Genomic DNA, 19,047 nt, shown 5'->3' with positions numbered 1-19,047 from the left:
TGTATTGACGCTACATTCTGCATGAAGGCGCGCATTCCACAAGCTGCAAATACGCTTGTCGGTGTCCAATTGGTTGACAAAAAAACACCACTGTGTTATTGCAAGCTCACGTAACTTACACCAGTTTGATGTGTTGCATTTTGAGTGCGGTATCAACAATACATTGGCGAACACGCACAGTACAAAAATGTTACTTATCTGACAGACATGCGTCATCATAATTGATTACACCCAACAGGAAGACGGTGAACATAGTATGGTAAACAATTATGTATTTAACTAAAATAAACTTAAGGTGTGATGCGGTCCAGCTCTACCACACTGGAACCTACTAATACAAACCCCGTTTCCATATGAGTTGGGAAATTGTGTTAGATGTAAATATAAACGGAATACAATGATTTGCAAATCATTTTCAACTCATATTCAGTTGAATATGCTACAAAGACAACATATTTGATGTTCAAACTGATAAACATTTTTTTTTTGCAAATAATCATTAACTTTAGAATTAGATGCCAGCAACACGTGACAAAGAATTTGGGAAAGGTGGCAATAAATACTGATAAAGTTGAGGAATGCTCATCAAACACTTATTTGGAACATCCCACAGGTGTGCAGGCTAATTGGGAACAGGTGGGTGCCATGATTGGGTATAAAAACAGCTTCCCAAAAAATGCTCAGTCTTTCACAAGAAAGGATGGGGCGAGGTACACCCCTTTGTCCACAACTGCGTGAGCAAATAGTCAAACAGTTTAAGAACAACGTTTCTCAAAGTGCGATTGCAAGACATTTAGGGATTTCAACATCTACGGTCCAGAATATCATCAAAAGGTTCAGAGAATCTGGAGAAATCACTCCACGTAAGCGGCATGGCTGGAAACCAACATTGAATGACCGTGACCTTCGATCCCTCAGACGGCACTGTATCAAAAACCGACATCAATCTCTAAAGGATATCACCACAAGGGCTCAGGAACACTTCAGAAAACCACTGTCACTAAATACAGTTCGCCGCTACATCTGTAAGTGCAAGTTAAAACTCTACTATGCAAAGCGAAAGCCATTTATCAACAACATCCAGAAACGCCGCCGGCTTCTCTGGCCCCGAGATCATCTAAGATGGACTGATGCAAAGTGGAAAAGTGTTCTGTGGTCTGACGAGTCCACATTTCAAATAGTTTTTGGAAATATTCGACATCGTGTCATCCGGACCAAAAGGGAAGCGAACCATCCAGACTGTTATCGACGCAAAGTTCAAAAGCCAGCATCTGTGATGGTATGGGGGTGCATTAGTGCCCAAGGCATGGGTAACTTACACATCTGTGAAGGCACCATTAATGCTGAAAGGTACATACAGGTTTTGGAACAAAATATGCTGCCATCTAAGCGCCGTCTTTTTCATGGACGCCCCTGCTTATTTCAGCAAGACAATGCCAAGCCACATTCAGCACATGTTACAACAGCATGGCTTTGTAAAAAAAGAGTGCGGGTACCTTCCTGGTCCGACTGCAGTCCAGACCGGTCTCCCATCGAAAATGTGTGGCGCATTATGAAGCGTAAAATACGACAGCGGAGACCCCGGACTGTTGAACGACTGGAGCTCTACATAAAACAAGAATGGGAAAGAATTCCACTTTCAAAGCTTCAACAATTAGTTTCCTCAGTTCCCAATCGTTTATTGAGTGTTGTTAAAAGAAAAGGTGATGTAAGACAGTGGTGAACATGCCCTTTCCCAACTACTTTGGCACGTGTTGCAGCCATGAAATTCTAAGTTAATTATTATTTGCAAAAAAAAAAAAAAAGTTTATGAGTTTGAACATCAAATATGTTGTCTTTGTAGTGCATTCAATAGAATATGGGTTGAAAAGGATTTGCAAATCTAACACAATTTACCAACTCATATGGAAACGGGGTTTGTAAATCCATTATTGTGAATTAATTAGTACCTCTCTGACTGCGTCAATCCAAACAGTTAGAATTTGTGTTGCTTCCAATTCTACTTCACAGTTCTCTGGCCTTTCTTGCACAGGAGCATAACCTGGATTGGTTTCCAAGGATGCGCGCCATGTCTCTGGTGAGCAGCGACGCGGAGGGCGAGCAGAACGAAATCAGGAGTCTGCAGGAGAAGTTGGAGTCGACCATGAGGCTGGTGGCCAACCTGTCGGGACAACTGACCGAGCTCAAGGAGCAGGTATGAAGAATTAACCAAGTTTTGTCTTGGAATAAATCTTAATAGGCTGACCTCATATTAAACTCTCTTAGCCACAGATTCAAATGAAACGAGGACATCTTTTTCTAATTCACTTACAGAGGATGCCCAATTCTTTCTTGTCAACATTTGTCAGGCTGCTTACTACTATGACAACAAACCTGTGCTGTGGGTCATCACTGGCTGACATACAAACCCTGTTTCCATATGAGTTGGGAAATTGTGTTAGATGTAAATATAAACGGAATACAATGATTTGCAAATCATTTTCAACCCATATTCAGTTGAATATGCTACAAAGACAACATATTTGATGTTCAAACGTATAAACTTTTTTTTTGCAAATAATCATTAACTTTAGAATTTGATGCCAGCAACACGTGACAAAGAAGTTGGGAAAGGTGGCAATAAATACTGATAATGTTGAGGAATGCTCATCAAACACTTATTTGGAACATCCCACAGGTGAACAGGCAAATTGGGAACAGGTGGGTGCCATGATTGGGTAGAAAAGTAGATTCCATGAAATGCTCAGTCATTCACAAACAAGGGTGGGGTGAGGGTCACCAATTTGTCAACAAATGTGTGAGCAAATTGTTGAACAGTTTAAGAAAAACCTTTCTCAACCAGCTATATTTATGCCATACTATTAACTTATAGTTCACCAAAAGGTAGTCATAAATTTAAAAAAATAGTCAGAAATTAAGATTGAAGGGTACCTGTTATGTAAAACCAACTTTTTTTCCTATTAGTACCCGTTTTTGTATAGTTGGGATCCGCATAAATCCTGAAAAATCGAAATCAAACCGTGGAGGCATGGCGGAGATATTTATAAAAAAAATCTTGCCTTCCTTAATACTTCCTCCAAACGAGCCGTTTGGAATGTGACGTTTTTCCCAAGTTTGACGTCAGCGGATATCTCCATATATGGTCATCATCATCGGCGGTCACTCGAAACGAGTATGACGATCCTCCTGGTAGGGGGGTAACCCTTTATGGAGGATGCCTGTGCGTGACTTTATTTAACGTGGGGAGACTGGTGCACAGACAGTCACCACACGATCCTTGACAGATCCGGTGGCATGGAGTCCAAGACGACTGGGGACCCTTTTCTGCTGCAGCCTTCATCCGCCATGCCACCCGTTGTGACGCTCCATAGACAATCATCCTCCGCCTGTTCCACCGTTGATGTCTTGGGTTGTTATTTCCCCATAACTGGGCCCACATGGATGTGGGGGTGCCTTCTTCCGCCATCGCAGCCGTTGTGGTAGTTCTTACATCTACCGTCTTCCGCCTGCTCTGCCGTTAAGGTCTTCACCGTATCCCTGGCTAGGGGGCAGTCAGGTACTAGGCCTTTGCCAAGGGCCACCAGGGGTAACAGTAGTAAAGGGGTTAACCTCCTAGTGCCCCAAGACCCCATAGAGGAGCCTCCACTGCCGGATGCACTTTAACGTCATGCCCAGGACACCCATATATGGTAGAAATTTACCCAAAGGGCTTTGCATAAGTTCACCATTGTGTGGCGACACTGTAGTCAATAAGTTCCTTCTTTTTCTCTATCCTCTTCTTGTGGGGCAGACTGGCTCGTACATGCACATGCATCCTCCGCTGTTGCAATTTCCAATACCAATTACCGTATTTTCCAGACTGGAGAGTACACCGGTATATTAGCCGCACCCACTAACTTTTAGGGAATAACATATTTTCCCATAAATTGTTCGCACTGGACTATACAGCATGCAGGCAGATATATACTTTGCGAAATGAAGAATGTTTATTTACATACCTTAATTGTTTCCAAACGGTGCCTATAACAATATATATATATATAACAATATATATATATATATATATATATATATATATATATATATATATATATATATATATAGAGCAACTGGAACGGATATGGAAGGTCTAGCGTGGTCCCCGTGGTATTGGGGGCGCTCGGAGCAGTAACCAACCCCCAAACTGGGAGAGTGGCTCCAACAGATCCCAGGAACAACATCTGAAGCCTCAGTCCAGAAGAGTGGAGTCCTAGGAACAGCCAAAATACTGCGCAGAACCCTCAAACTCCCAGGCCTCTGGTAGAGGACCCGAGCTTGAGGATGACACAGATACCACCCCACCGGGTTGAGAAGGAGATGTTATTTATATATATATACATACATATATATATATATATATATATATATATATATATATATATATATATATATATATATATATATATATATATATATACACACAGAAAGTTTGGGGACCCCTGCTCTACACAACAGCAGCGTTCTCCTGTTTTGAAGGATATACTAGTGAATCACTAGTCAAAGAGCCCGTATACAACAGGCACGCTCTGCTCTGTTTAGGAACCTACTGCAAAAAAAACTTGTCAAAGATCTCCAATTGCACAGGAGGGTTTTGCTAGCAATAAGGATCCACTGCCAAACTGCTACTCAAAGATCCTCCAATTGACAGGAACACTCTGCTGTTCTTAGAAGTATCTACTGCAAAAACAATAGTCAAAGACCCTCTATATCAGTGTTTTTCAACCACTGTGCCACGGCACATGCCGTGAGATACAGTCTGGTGTACTGTGGGAGATTATCTAATTTCACCTATTTGGGTTAAAAATATTTTTTGCAAACCAGTAATTATAGTCTGCAAATGATGTGTTGTTGTTGAGTGTCGGTGCTGTCTAGAGCGCGGCAGAGTAACCGTGTAATACTCTTCCATATCAGTAGGTGGCAGCAGGTAGCTAATTGCTTTGTAGATGTCGGAAACAGCGGGAGGCAAAGTGGAGGTAAAAAGGTGTCTAATGCTTAAACCAAAAATGAACAAATGGTGAGTGCCCCTAAGAAAAGGCATTGAAGCTTATGGAAAGGCTATGCAGAACGAAACTAAAACTGAACTGGCTACAAAGTAAACAAAAACAGAATGCTGGACGACAGCAAAGACTTACTGTGGAGCAAAGACATCCGAACATGACATGACAATCAACAATGTCCTCACAAAGAAGGATAAAAACAACTGAAATATTCTTGATTGCTACAACAAAGTAGATGCAGGAAATATCGCTCAAAGGAAGACATGAAACTGCTACAGGAAAATACCAAAAAAAGAGAAAAAGCCACCAAACTAGGAGCACAAGATCATAACTAAAACACTAAACACAGGAAAACAGCAAAAAACTCAAAATAAGTCACGGCGTGATGTGACAGGTGGTGACAATACACCTACTTTGAGACAAGAGCTACATTGATGCATGCTTGGTTATGGTTTAAAGTCATATCCAACAATTGCGACAACGACTCTTTACTGTCAACTGAGTTTAGTTTTTTAATGATTTCTGCTGGTGGTGTGCCTCCGGTTTTTTTTTTTACGCAAAAAATGTGCCTTGGCTCAAAAAAGGGTGAAAAACACTGCTCTATATGACAGGAATGCTCTGCTGTTCTTTAGACGATATTGCAAAAACAAACCTATTTGCTCTTTTTAGAAATCGGCTGCAAAAACATTGATGTTCCCTAGAATTTCATTTGTCTGATGTCATTTAGGGGATAGATTGATTGGCAACACTAAATTGGCCCTAGTGTGTAAATGTGAGTGTGAATGTTGTCTGTCTATCTGTGTTGGCCCTGTGATGAGATTGCGACTTGTCCAGGGTGTACCCCGCCTTCCGCCCGATTGTAGCTGTGATAGGCTCCAGCGCCCCCGCGACCCCGAAGGGAATAAGCGGTAGAAAATGGATGATGTCATTTAGCTGAGGATTTAAAGAGAAACATAAGTCATTGTACAAGGGAAGACTAGTGCCAACTGACACAAATGCAATGTACAAGTCCCATAAGGAGCACAAGTTCAAGTCTTGAACGTGTTCTTTTCATGTTCACGTGCAGATGACAGAGCAAAGGAAGCAGAAGCAGAGAATCGGACTTCTGGGTCACCCTCCTCACATGAACGTCAATCCTCAGCAGCCTGCCTGAGTGTCTTCTGGGGGTCTAAGATCCTTTGGTCAAAGAGCCAATGTCGATGTCCAGCGTGGGTTTGGAATGATCAAGTCCAATGAGTAACACGTTGTCTGAGTTACTCATTGGTGGACGTGTGTGTCTCTGTGTAGTGTGGACGTGTGTGTAGTGTGGACGTGTGTGTAGTGTCCACCAAGTTCCTGGACCTGGGAAGCCAGCCATGTTGGCTTTAGGAGATTGAAAAAAAAACACTGATTTCAGCCTTTTGGCGTTGTAACACGCTGACCACATGCCAAAGTTCCGCCGATTGTTGCCAAGGACATTTCCTTCCACGTAACCTTGTATCGGCGTTTGGATTCCAAGGTTTGTTTCAATTTCACTTGCGCACACCTTCTCTTCATTTGCAGCAATACTTCACAAGATGCAATATCTGCATAGGGGGAAGCTATTTGGGGGTTTGGTGTTTACTTTTTATATTTGATATTGTCATTTATAACCAAGAAAAAAACTCAGCATATTTTCACAATGGCTGGAATAAAAGTAGAGGTCATGTGACTGCCTCACTGTGTGCCATGCACTGTTTAACAATATGAGCAATAGGAACGAAACAAACCCCCAACAATGGTAACAATATTTAGTTTGATTTATTACTCTTTTTTTTGCACATATTTAACCCCCTTATTTTATTTAGACCTGAAGCACTGATCTTTTTCTTTTTTTTTACAGATCCACAAGAGAATGTGTGTGTGTGGGGGGGGGGTTGGTGGAATTGGCAACTTTTTTTTTTTATATCGTAATGAATGGTTTATGCCTGTATTGTACATTCTTTGTTTATTTAAATAAAGTAAAACAATCGATTAGTGTTCAAGTGGCTTGAGAGGAAATGTGAGCCATTACAACATGTATTAACTTTACTACAGTTTGTCTTTGGGAGTGGCTTATTGGCCATATTGTGTAACTAACACAAATACTTGAACAGTTAGAATCTGAACTTTAATTTTTGGAGGCGTCCGACAAATGACTCAATCATAACAAACAAATCAATTTCTATCCATGTGACTACTCTTCATCGTTTAAAAACAACATACACAACTTTCCTTCCCCTGTTTTGTAGGTACGCGAGCTTTATAGTTCTGCCAGAGAATAAGAAGACGCAGCAGGAGGGATTAGTTTTGTCAATTTAGCGATATTTAGGGAGTATTCTGAACCCTCTAGATCAGGGGTGTCAAACGTGATGAGTTTGCTAAGTATAAAAATGTGCCGAAATTTTTTAATGAAAGAAACTGCTGTTCTAAATGTGCAATAGCAATTATTTGTATCTTTGTAGATGATGCTACATATGTAAAAAAAATAAAAATAAACCACATGATGTTAGTGCACCAGTCGAGGAAAATGAGCAAACTACATAAATAACATCCTGTAATTTGATTTTGATATTATGTTTTTATCTTGATGGATTGAAATGAACACCAATGAGTTGACTGATGAACATTATCACATCATTTATTCGTTAAGTATAAATAACGACAAAGATAGAATACTACGAACTAGGGATGTCCGATAATGGCTTTTTGCCGATATCCGATATTCCGATATTGTCCAACTCTTTAATTACCGATACCGATATCAACCGATATATGTAGTCGTGGAATTAACACATTATTATGCCTAATTTGGACAACCAGGTATGGTGAAGATAAGGTACTTTTTTTTTTAAAATAAATAAAATAAGATAAATAAATTAAAAACATTTTCTTGAATAAAAAAGAAAGTAAAACATGATAAAAACAGTTACATAGAAACTAGTAATTAATGAAAATTTGTAAAATTAACTGTTAAAGGTTAGTACTATTAGTGGACCAGCAGCACGCACAATCATGTGTGCTTACGGACTGTATCCCTGCAGACTGTATTGATATATATTGATATATAATGTAGGAACCAGAATATTAATAACAGAAAGAAACAACCCTTTTGTGTGAATGAGTGTGAATGGGGGAGGAAGGTTTTTTGGGTTGGTGCACTAATTGTAAGTGTATCTTGTGTTTTTCATGTTGATTTAATTAAAAAAAAACAAAAAAAACGATACCGATAATTTCCGATATTACATTTTAACGCATTTATCGCATCTCTACTACTAACCGCCAGAGGTGGGTAGTAACGCGCTACATTTACTCCGTTACATCTACTTGAGTAACTTTTGGGATAAATTGTACTTCTAAGAGTAGTTTTAATGCAACATACTTTTACTTTTACTTGAGTATATTTATAGAGAAGAAACGCTACTTTTACTCCGCTACTTTTATCTACATTCAGCTCGCTACTCGCTACTAATTTTTATCGATCTGTTAATGCACGCTTTGTTTGTTTTGGTCTGTCAGACAGACCTTCATAGTGCCTGCGTTTCAACAAATACAGTCACTGGTGACGTTCACTCCGTTCCACCAATCAGATGCAGTCACTGGTGACGTTGGACCAATCAAACAGAGCCAGGGGTCACATGACCTGACTTAAACAAGTTGAAAAACTTATTGGGGTGTTACCATTTAGTGGTCAATTGTACGGAATATGTACTGTACTGTGTAATTTACTAATACAAGTTCCAATCAATCAATCAATCAAAAGTGTGAAGGAAAAAGACCATTTTTTATTTCAACCGTACACGCCGTCAAAAGCCTAAAGACTGACTGCACAGTTCCTGTCTTCACAATAAAAGTGCCGCTCCATCGCGCCTGCGCTTTCAAAATAAGAGTCTCCGAAAGCCTGCGCAAACAAGCTAGCAAGCTACGGAGTTTGCCGCCAATATATTTCTTGTAAAGTGTATAAAAACGAATATGGAAGCTGGACATATAAGATGCCAAAAACCAACCACTTTCATGTGGTATTAGACAGAAAGGAGGAACTTTTTTTCTCCTCCATTTGAAAACGTGGACGTTTGTCATCACTACTGTCTGATTCCAATCAATGCAAGTCATCAGAATCAGGTAATACACCAACTTATATTCTTGTCTTCATGAAAGAAAGGAATCTATATGTGTTAAACATGCATGTATATTCATTAAAACACTATTAACATGTAAACAAAAACGGCAAAAATAAATAAATATAAATTATATACTGTATATATCAATGTATGTATATATATATATATATATATATATATATATATATATATATATATATATATATATGTATATATATATATATGTATATATGTGTGTGTGTGTATGTATATATATATATGATATGTGTGTGTATGTTACTCATCAGTTACTCAGTACTTGAGTAGTTTTTTTACAACATACTTTTTACTTTTACTCAAGTAAATATTTGGGTGACTACTCCTTACTTTTACTTGAGTAATAAATCTCTAAAGTAACAGTACTCTTACTTGAGTACAATTTCTGGCTACTCTACCCACCTCTGCTAACCGCAACATGTAAGTGAAAAACAAAACAACATTATGATGTGTACATTTTCAGAATGTGCTTGTTCTATTTTTAAACAAACAAAACAATCTGAGGTTGTCTTTATTTTTAAGTTATCGTGCCGTGATTTTATCAGTCCGGCCCACTTGGGAGTAGATTCTTCTCCATGTGGCCCCTGATCTAAAATGAGTTTGACACCCCTGCTCTAGGTACTATTTTTCAAAAAAGCGATAGTGACTTTTTTCTGTTGTTACTCGGGGACAAAAGAAAATTCAGAATTTCACGAGCATATTTGATTTGCTTTCCATATTTTTTACTCACCTTGTCTCTCCAAGGTTACTGCTCTTCTTCAGGGTCAGTTACTATTACATGCACGTGCAAGTTTATGCAAGTTAAACTATGCTAACGTTGCCTTGTTACGTATGTGTGTATGCTGTATTGTTATGCCGTACATTTCATACTTTAAACTATTATGGACTGAATGAGATGGATTTCTGCAACAAGTTTTCCATTTTTTCTGAGCAAACATGCGTGGCTTCACTAACATACAGTATATGTTTATTATTGTGGTGTTTTGCTCGGTTACAAAATATTAGGGACAGTATAATGCAGGGGTGTCAAACTCATTTTAGCTCAGGGGCCGCATGGAGGAAAATCTATTCCCACGTGGGCCGGACGGGTAAAATCATGGCATCATAACTTAAAAATACAACTACGACAACTTCAGATTGTTTTCTTTGTTTTACTTTGGCCCAAAATAGAATAAGGACATGGTGAAAATGTACGTATCGCAAATAATCCCCAAAACACTTCAAGTTAGTAAAAAATTCTGAGGAAAAAATGTTGGTGCAGTTTCAAAAACACCATTAAGAACACAATGAAATTAGACTTATTCTCAGTGTTTCTACAAACCAATTAAACTTTAAGTCACAGCCCATCTACGATTGAACAAAAACAAAATTAAGCATAAATAAAAACGCTTCTATGTATCAACTCCCTCATTTGTCATTTGCATTGTTGACTTACTTTAAATTTGCACAGAAGAAAATATTGTTCACAGAACTATATCAATGTGTCTCATGCAGCATTTTAAGTGAGGTTACCAATTGTTTATTTTACTCCTGTTTGTTTTACGTTGGGTCGAGGGAGGAGTCGCAGGCCCGGTTTACCGTGTACCTCTTGCTTGGTATACTTGCTTGCCCCAATGTAAACTATTTGCTTGCCTAACAGAATTGCTATTGCGACACCCGATGGACACTTTTAGAACAGCAGATTCTTTAATTTAAAAAATGCAGCTCAATTTTACACTTAGCAAACGCATCTCGCGGGCCGGATTGAACCTGTTTGCCGGCCTCATCCGGCCCGCGGGCCACAGGTTTGGCATCCCTGGTATAATGCAAAAGGAAACCGCTGCAGATGCAATAACATTCTGTCACGTGACGGCGTCAGTTTTATCTTTGCAAACTATTAATGTAGCCCTGGTGTCAGGTGTGGCTAATGTGTTGCCCTTCTCATTAGGGTGTTGTTGCCAAAAAACGTGACCGGAGTGCAAAGTGCTTGTTTTGAATTATATTTATACATCGTGTGTGTGTGTGTGTGTGTGTGTGTGTGTGTGTGTGTGTGTGTGTGTGTGTGTGTGTGTGTGTGTGTGTACACGGTACCCAAACCACCCCACAAGAAAATGTGTGTATATAGAAATAAGTATATATATATATATATATATATATATATACATATATATATATATATATATATATATATATATATGTATGTATATATATATATACTGTATATGTATATATATATATATATATATATATATATATATATATATATGAGATAGAGAGAAATGTATGTAAATATATAGAGATTGATATGTATATATATATATATATGTACAGTGTATATATGTATATACATATATTTATAAATATGTATATACATATTTTTATATATATGTGTATATATATATATATACATATATACATATATATATATACACATATATATATATGTGTATATATATATATATATATATATGTATATTATGTATATATATATATATATATATATATATATATATGTGTGTGTATATATATATATGTATATTATGTATATATATATATATATATATATATATATATATATATATACATATACACACACATATATATATATATATATATGTGTGTGTGTGTGTGTGTGTGTGTGTGTGTGTGTGTGTGTGTGTGTGTGTGTGTGTGTGTGAGAGAGAGCACATGCATGGTGATGATGGCCACCTGCTTTCTAAGGGCTCAGAGTGTGTGCAGGTGCAAGCGTGTGCTGGATGTGCCCACTTGTGTGTGTGTGTGTGTGTGTGTGTGTGTGTGTGTGTGTGTGTGTGTGTGTGTGTGTGTGTGTGTGTGTGTGTGTGCGTGTGTTTGTACACGGTACCCAAACCCCCCCACAACAAAATGTGTGTATATAGAAATAAGTATGTATGTATATATATAAATATATATATATATGAGATAGAGAGAAATGTATGTAAATATATACAGAGATTGATATGTATATATATATATATATATATATGTACAGTATATACATGTATGTACATATATTTATATATATATGTGTGTATATATATATGTATATATATATACATATATATACACATAATATATATATATATATATATATATATATACGTGTGTGTGTGTGTGTGTGTGAGCACATGCATGGTGATGATGGCCACCTGCTTTCTAAGGGCTCAGGGTGTGTGCAGGTGCAGGCGTGTGCTGGATGTGCCCACTTGTGTGTGTGTGTGTGTGTGTGTGTGTGTGTGTGTGTGTGTGTGTGTGTGTGTGTGTGTGTGTGTGTGTGTTTTTGTGAGCGCCATGAGGAGACCAACGTGACCGCCGGCACGCGCCGCCTCTTGACAACAAACATCCACGCACGGGTGCACGTGTCTGCACGCGGGATTGACATTATTACATTTAATGGCGATATTAATGATCACCTCCTTATTATTTGTTGTATAACAACTAAAAATCATCCAAAAAAGATTGTTTTTGAAAAAAAAAATAATAATGTTTTAGATTAAAAATATGTATTTTTTTAGATTTAAGAACGTACAAAAGTGTGTATTTAGCGTTGAACGTAGTGCGGGGTTTTGTTAAAGCCTCCGTCACACTCCTTGTACGGCCTGGTCCTGCAGGCACGTTTCATGCGCCGTGGTTTTGCTGGCGGTGTTGCCACACACTTCAGCGTGGTGGTACACGGGATCGGTCTGGCCCCGCCCCCCTGGCGCTGACGTCAAAGCCTGCCGACCACTCAGACGCCGCGTCCGGGGAGAAGGGGCGGAGCCTCTCGCGGAGAAGACAGCGCCGCTCGACACGTGAGCCTCATGTGACGGAGCTGGGTCAGGCTGAGCGGACAGACTGCAGAGACTTTAGTCCTCCTTCAAGTCCTTCTGCTCCTGGGTCGCAGCGAAATAATGAAACGCTGAATTTCAAAGCTTGACGGATTTTTTTTCGAAAAAGGATACACTTCTTGGGCAACTTTTTCCTCCCACACTTACTAAACTACATTTAGCGCGTTTAAATATGGAGCGAATTCCAAGCGCGCAACCTCCTCCACTGTCCAAACACCACAGCGACCTACCGGACATGCACAGGTATGTTCAACTCCAATAACAAAACAACAAATGCATTTTTCTCTCTTTAATTCTCCTTTTTTTTTTCTTCTGCAGCATGGACTTCCCCATGTACGCGTACAAACCCCGGCGTGGAATGAAACGAGGCGAGGAAAGCAAGGTGAGCTTTTTTTAATTTTTAATTTGTATTTATTTTTTTAAACAGCGGAAATGATTCATTCTTCAAGGGGGAAATGTCGACCTAATTCCTGCTGTAACATACCATTTTTTTTTTCTTCCCAGGATACGTACAAGCTTCCTCATCGGCTCATCGAGAAGAAAAGACGAGATCGGATAAACGAGTGCATCGCTCAGTTGAAGGATTTACTGCCCGAACACCTCAAACTTACAGTAAGTTTGCTTCTCTTTTTTTTTGTTTGCCCACTTGTGGGAGTCACTCGGCTGACGCGCGCCCTCTGGTGGACTAACACGGACATTGCAGCCGCTTTTGCGCCACAACTAAAACAATGCTTTTTAAAGTGAATTTAAAATAATATATATAATTATGCGCCAATAAGGGTCTTATTCCAACTGATTTCTGGTTGGTCACCTGTTCATCACATGACACATACAGACTGATACAATTAATGTCCACAATTCCGCCCCCCCTCCTCCTCCTCGCCCCCCCTTCCCCAAACTGTTATCTAACATGGTGTGTTGTCCCCTGCAGACTTTGGGTCATCTAGAGAAGGCGGTGGTTTTGGAGCTCACGCTGAAGCACGTGAAGACGCTCAGCACGCTGCTGGAGCAGCAGCAGCAGAAGATCCTGGCCCTGCAGAGCGGCATGCATATCGGTAAGCCCGACGTGTATTTTTAGCCGTCGTTTTTATAGGGGGCTTTATTGTCATGTGTTTTGGTAGACATGGGGGGGGGGGGGGTATTACTTTGTTTTTCACCATGTCACATGACGACGTGGCTCCTTTTTTTTTTTAGGCAAGTGTAAATCGATGCCTAAAAAAGTATGGGGGTTTCTCAACAGCTGGTCTATGAAAACTTACATAAAAAAAAAAAAAAAGGGCTTTCACCTCCTAGTATTACATTTTTTTATATTATAATAAAATATAATGTATTTTGTTTATTTAAAAAAATAATTGTATTATAAATAAAAAAATTACTTTTAATATTATTTTTTTTGAATATTGAGAAAGTTGCTCGGACAAAAACAAATCAAAAATAGTTTTCTGCGGTTAGAATGATGTTTTTAAGTAGGAGAATTCAGACCAAGATTAAGATGAGGTTTGACCCTGCCAAAAAAAACAACAGTAAGTCACACACACTCTTGGTGTGGTGAAATTACCCTCTGCATTTGACCCATCCCCTTGTTCCACCCCCTGGGAGGTGAGGGGAGCAGTGAGCAGCAGCGGTGGCTGCACTCGAGAATCATTTTGGTGATTTAACCCCCAATTTCAACCCAAGCAGGGAGGTAATGGGTCCCATTTTTACAGTCTTTGGTATGACTCGGCCGGGGTTTTGGGACCTACCGCTCTCAGGGCGGACACTCGAACCACAAGGTCACTGAGCAGGTCAAATAAATAGATAAAAATACTGTTACAAAGCTGTTATGAATATTGATTGGCTTAGACTTCATCAAAAACAGTGATTCTCAAACTGTGGTAAGGTACACAGGCTCTATCTGGTGGTACACCAAAAAAAAATCCCTTTCATTAAATATTCAAACACAGTGTTACTGTTCAAACTGTGTGTAATGTGACAATATACTTGGTAAATAAAACCTCCGCCTTGTTTTTTTAATGAATACCTGGGCCTACTATGCTACTGTATTATAATGTTGGTCATTATGGTGGTACTTGGTGAACAAAGTTTGACAGGCACTGACCTAAAACAAAATAGATAGGCTGTGAGCTAGTAAAGCAGGGGGGGGGGGCATCTCGGGTGTTGTTGAAATATAATGAAACTGTAAACATAAATATGAAAAAACACAATGAAAAAGGCCAACATTTTGATACTAATAATGATATACTTTGCAATATTATATATATATTTTTAACCAAATAAAAAAGGCCCAAAATGGCCGACACATGCTTTGGCATTTCAGGTTAGCACAGGCCTGTAGTAAAGTGTACTGGGTCATGTGTACTTGCTGATGCTGACCAAGCTTCTTGCTGCGTTCACAGAGCAACCTCTGGTCAGCCAGGAGAAGTCCGAGGAGATGTTTCGCTCCGGCTTCCACATGTGCGCCAAGGAGATCCTCCAGTATCTTGCAAGTCGCGAGAGCGACGGCGACTTTGCGTCGTCCCACGTCATCAACCACCTTCATAAGTTGGCCGCCGACGTGCTCCAACAGAGTCCAAAGCGACCCCGTTCACCCGTCAGCCCTCCGCCCCAAGAGACCCCCGCTTACAGCCAGCACCAAACCTACAAGGAGGCGCCCGCCAGCTCGCCACCGAAACCCAGCGAGGGCTACGGGAGGGTGCCCGTCATCCAGCGGGCGCACGCTCCTATGAGTAGCGAGCAGAGCGGCAGCGACACGGATACGGACAGCGGCTATGGCGGCGAGCTGGAGAAGAACGAGTGCGGCGCCCCTCTGAGGCGGCCGGACTACTACGGCCAGGAGGGCAAGCTGATGAAGCGCGGAGCCGAGAGGCAGAGCTCCGGCGTCAAGCGGGAAGACGACGAGCCGCGGCACAAGCGAGCCCGGGCGGAGTCGTCCGAGGACGAGCTGCTCTCGGGCGGCGAATCCTCCTCCTCCTCCAGCGGCTACGGCAGCTACATGAGCGTGTCCCCCAACCATCCGCCACCGCCCCCGCATCCTCTCTGCATGCCCTTCTACCTCATCCCGCCCTCCGCCGCCGCCTACCTGCCCATGCTGGAGAAATGCTGGTACCCCGGGAGCTTGCCCATGATGTACACGGGCATCGGGGGCTCCGCCAGCGCCGCCCTTGACGAGAGGCCGCCCCCGCCGGCAGCCTCTTCCAGGGGAGGCTCTCCGTCCCCGGCCGTAACCCAGACGCCCATGGACTCCCCCGCCCTCCTTCAGGCGCTCAAACAGGTACCGCCCCTCAACCTGGAGACCAAAGACTAAGAACACATTGTCCTGAAGTGCATCCATCACTTCGCTCTTCATACCGGAATGTAGAAAGCATCAAGCGAGGAACAGGAGTAGCGGCGTCCGAACGGTTGAATGTCAAATGGACCTTGCTCTACACACACACACACACACACACACACCTTCTTGTATTTGTCACCTTCTCGAGACCTCCGAAAAATACCTCTTTAGCACCACCCTTTCTAGATATATAAAGATTTGTATTTACATCATGAATAATATATACATACTATGCAAATATAAAACAGCTTGTTGTGAAAAATGAGTTGGAATTTCACAAGAAAAAGGTCACAATTTCACAAGAAAAACTTTGAATTTTGGCAGTGTATACCAAAAATCGTCATTTTACTCAACGCAAGTCAAAATTTTACGAGAAAAACTGAACATTTGTGCAATGTTATGATAAAAGTTGGAATTTTACTCAATGACAGTCGCAATTTTACAAGAAAAGCTCAAAATGTTTGGCAACTTTATGAAAAGAGTCGTGTTTTTACTCGACAAAAGTTACAATTTTATAAGAAAACTTTAACATTTTGCCAATATTATAATAGTAATCGGAATTTTTACTCAAAAAATGTCACTATTTTTACAAGAACCACAAAACAATTGGCAATATTGTGATAAAAGTCAGAATTCTATATGACAAATGTCGCCATTTTGCATTAGAAAGTAATAATTTTACGAGAAAACATTGCAATATTACAGAAACAGAAAGAATATGAGAAATTGTTCCCAATTTTATAAGAAAAAAGTTGACACATTGTGAGACAAAGACTGTTTTTTTTTAAATCTTTGTTTGTAATTGGTTTTTAATCGTCATTATTTACTTCGTTATTACAGTATGTCTCTATATACGTATTTATTTTATGTTTTTTTTATTAATTTTGGCCAAAGGAGGCACATTTAAATTTCTCACACACACTTGTTATTACACATGCTGACCAGAGGGGGAGCACTTTTAAAACCGACACACAATCAATTTGAAAAATCCCTCCTTTTTGGGACCACCCTAATTTTGATAGATTCTCTATTAGATGCTATAGTTTTCCGTATCGGGACCATGATGTCGGTCCTAACTTGCTCACCGATCCTCATATGGAAGGTACTTTTCCTTGTTGATGATTGATTGATTGAAACTTTTATTAGTAGATTGCACAGTTCAGTACATATTCCGTACAATTGACCACTAAATGGTAACACCCGAATAAGTTTTTCGACTCGTTTAAGTCCACGTAAATCAATTCACGGTATGACTCAAGAAGGGTAGAAATACAAGAACACACACACACACACACTTGCCTGAATGTAAAGAAAGACGTTGCTGCTGTTGACAGAAAAAAAACCCCGACACTGACGCATTTCACTCGTAGCTTTTGTGTGGGGGGAAAGGACATGCCATTTTTTTGTATGATAAAAAGTCAAACCAAATGTTAGAAATTCACCCAAAGTTTGTTGCCTAGTGTTCTTCATCATCATCATCACTTCAAAAAAGAATGAGAAGTCAGTCTTTCCCAAGCTGAGATGGGTTCTAATGTAATTATTGTGCATAGACTTCTTGTACATTTCTATTTTTGATACCTAGTCCACGCACCACGTGTGTACGTGTACATACTGTGCTGGGCCTGGTCTTGCGTATTCAAACGTGTTTCCACTCAAGTCAAACCTGGCGTTTGTTCTTGCCGTTGCCTTCTTGACATGTGAAAGGAGCTCGGTCGCGTTGATCTCTGTTCAGCGCGGGCGAGTCGAGGAGGAAGAGAACGTGAATGTAAAAGTTTTACCACAGAGGACTAGTTTTTTTTCTACCGAGAGAGAGGTACTTGATATTTTATATTTTGGGACCTACATGGAAGACGATTGCTGTTTGTACATATTTTGTCTATAAATGTTGATATACATGTATGAATAAAGTATTTTTTTTTCCTGTGGAAAACGCCTTCTTCATGTAGTTCCAGGAGAGGCGCGGTGATGCAACAGGTGTGATTGGATAGTGCAGCAGCGCCAGCATGTTGTTATGTAACCATGCAGTCACAGCTGCAGGCCCGCCTGGGCCCGCTAATAGAAGTGCAAGTGCTTGGAAACACGGCAAACATCTTATAGACTTAGACTTCCTTTATTGTCATTCAAATTTGAACTTTACAGTACAGATAAGGACGAAATGTTGTTGCTTTAGCTCGTTGTAGTGCAGGATAAAAGAGCAATAAGGTGCAGATATAAATAGATTACTGTACAGATAATTATAATGTACTTTTGCATATGCATCCAAGTTTATGGATGTATGTTATATTGTCTTTCATATTCCAGCGAGTTCATCCATTTTTGGGGGGGAATTGAGGGGATGATTATGATATTATGATACTTTACCTTGTAGTGAGGTTCATGGCTGGTGAGGCACTGACTTCATCATAGTCAGATTTACAAACATATGAACCCTAAAGAGTATCTTATTCACCATTTGATTGGCAGCAGTTAACGGGTTATGTTTAAAAGCTCATACCAGCAGCATTCTCCCCTGCTTGGCACTCAGCATCAAGGGTTGGAATTGGGGGTTAAATCACCAAAAATGATTCCCGGGCGTGGTGCCGCTGCTGCCCACTGCTCTCCTCACCTCCCAGGGGGTGATCAAGGGGATGGGTCAAATGCAGAGGACACATTTCACCACACCTAGTGTGTGTGACAATCATTGAAACTTTAACTTTAACTTTACA

At 40.2% G+C, this 19,047-nt stretch overlaps 2 protein-coding genes across 12 annotated transcripts in view; both read left to right on the top strand.

Annotated features, from left to right (window-relative positions):
* Nucleotides 1-6,731, top strand: part of LOC133570882 (inositol 1,4,5-trisphosphate-gated calcium channel ITPR1) — a 185,612-nt gene extending 178,881 nt beyond the window's left edge. For 10 of the 11 annotated variants that reach the window (XM_061923669.1, XM_061923664.1, XM_061923667.1 and 7 more), the window contains 2 exons: nt 2,033-2,194; nt 6,103-6,731. In XM_061923669.1, the coding sequence (XP_061779653.1) occupies nt 2,033-2,194; nt 6,103-6,189 (249 nt within the window). In that variant the 3' untranslated portion in view covers nt 6,190-6,731. The remainder of the gene's footprint in view (nt 1-2,032; nt 2,195-6,102) is intronic. The other variant, XR_009810255.1, reaches the window with a different exon arrangement.
* Nucleotides 6,732-12,984: 6,253 nt separating this feature from the next.
* LOC133570881 (class E basic helix-loop-helix protein 40-like) lies at nt 12,985-18,272 on the top strand. Its single transcript, XM_061923661.1, has 5 exons — nt 12,985-13,257; nt 13,333-13,396; nt 13,519-13,626; nt 13,946-14,069; nt 15,411-18,272. The coding sequence occupies exons 1-5, from the start codon at nt 13,187-13,189 to the stop codon at nt 16,316-16,318; spliced, it is 1,275 nt and encodes a 424-aa protein (XP_061779645.1). The 5' UTR covers nt 12,985-13,186; the 3' UTR covers nt 16,319-18,272.
* Nucleotides 18,273-19,047: the final 775 nt, after the last annotated feature.

This window comes from Nerophis lumbriciformis, linkage group LG28, assembly GCF_033978685.3.
Source record: "Nerophis lumbriciformis linkage group LG28, RoL_Nlum_v2.1, whole genome shotgun sequence".
NCBI classification, from domain to species: domain Eukaryota; kingdom Metazoa; phylum Chordata; class Actinopteri; order Syngnathiformes; family Syngnathidae; genus Nerophis; species Nerophis lumbriciformis.
The sequence above is the reverse complement of the archived record's forward strand: the minus strand, read 5'-3'. Positions and strand labels throughout refer to the sequence as shown.

Excerpts from the sequence above, each read along its gene's own strand:
- LOC133570881 (XM_061923661.1), top strand. The coding sequence starts at position 13,187 with ATGGAGCGAATTCCAAGCGCGCAACCTCCTCCACTGTCCAAACACCAC. Across the intron at positions 13,397-13,518 it reads AACGAGGCGAGGAAAGCAAG|GATACGTACAAGCTTCCTCA; the intron begins GTGAGCTTTTTT and ends TTTTCTTCCCAG. Across the intron at positions 14,070-15,410 it reads GCAGAGCGGCATGCATATCG|AGCAACCTCTGGTCAGCCAG; the intron begins GTAAGCCCGACG and ends CTGCGTTCACAG.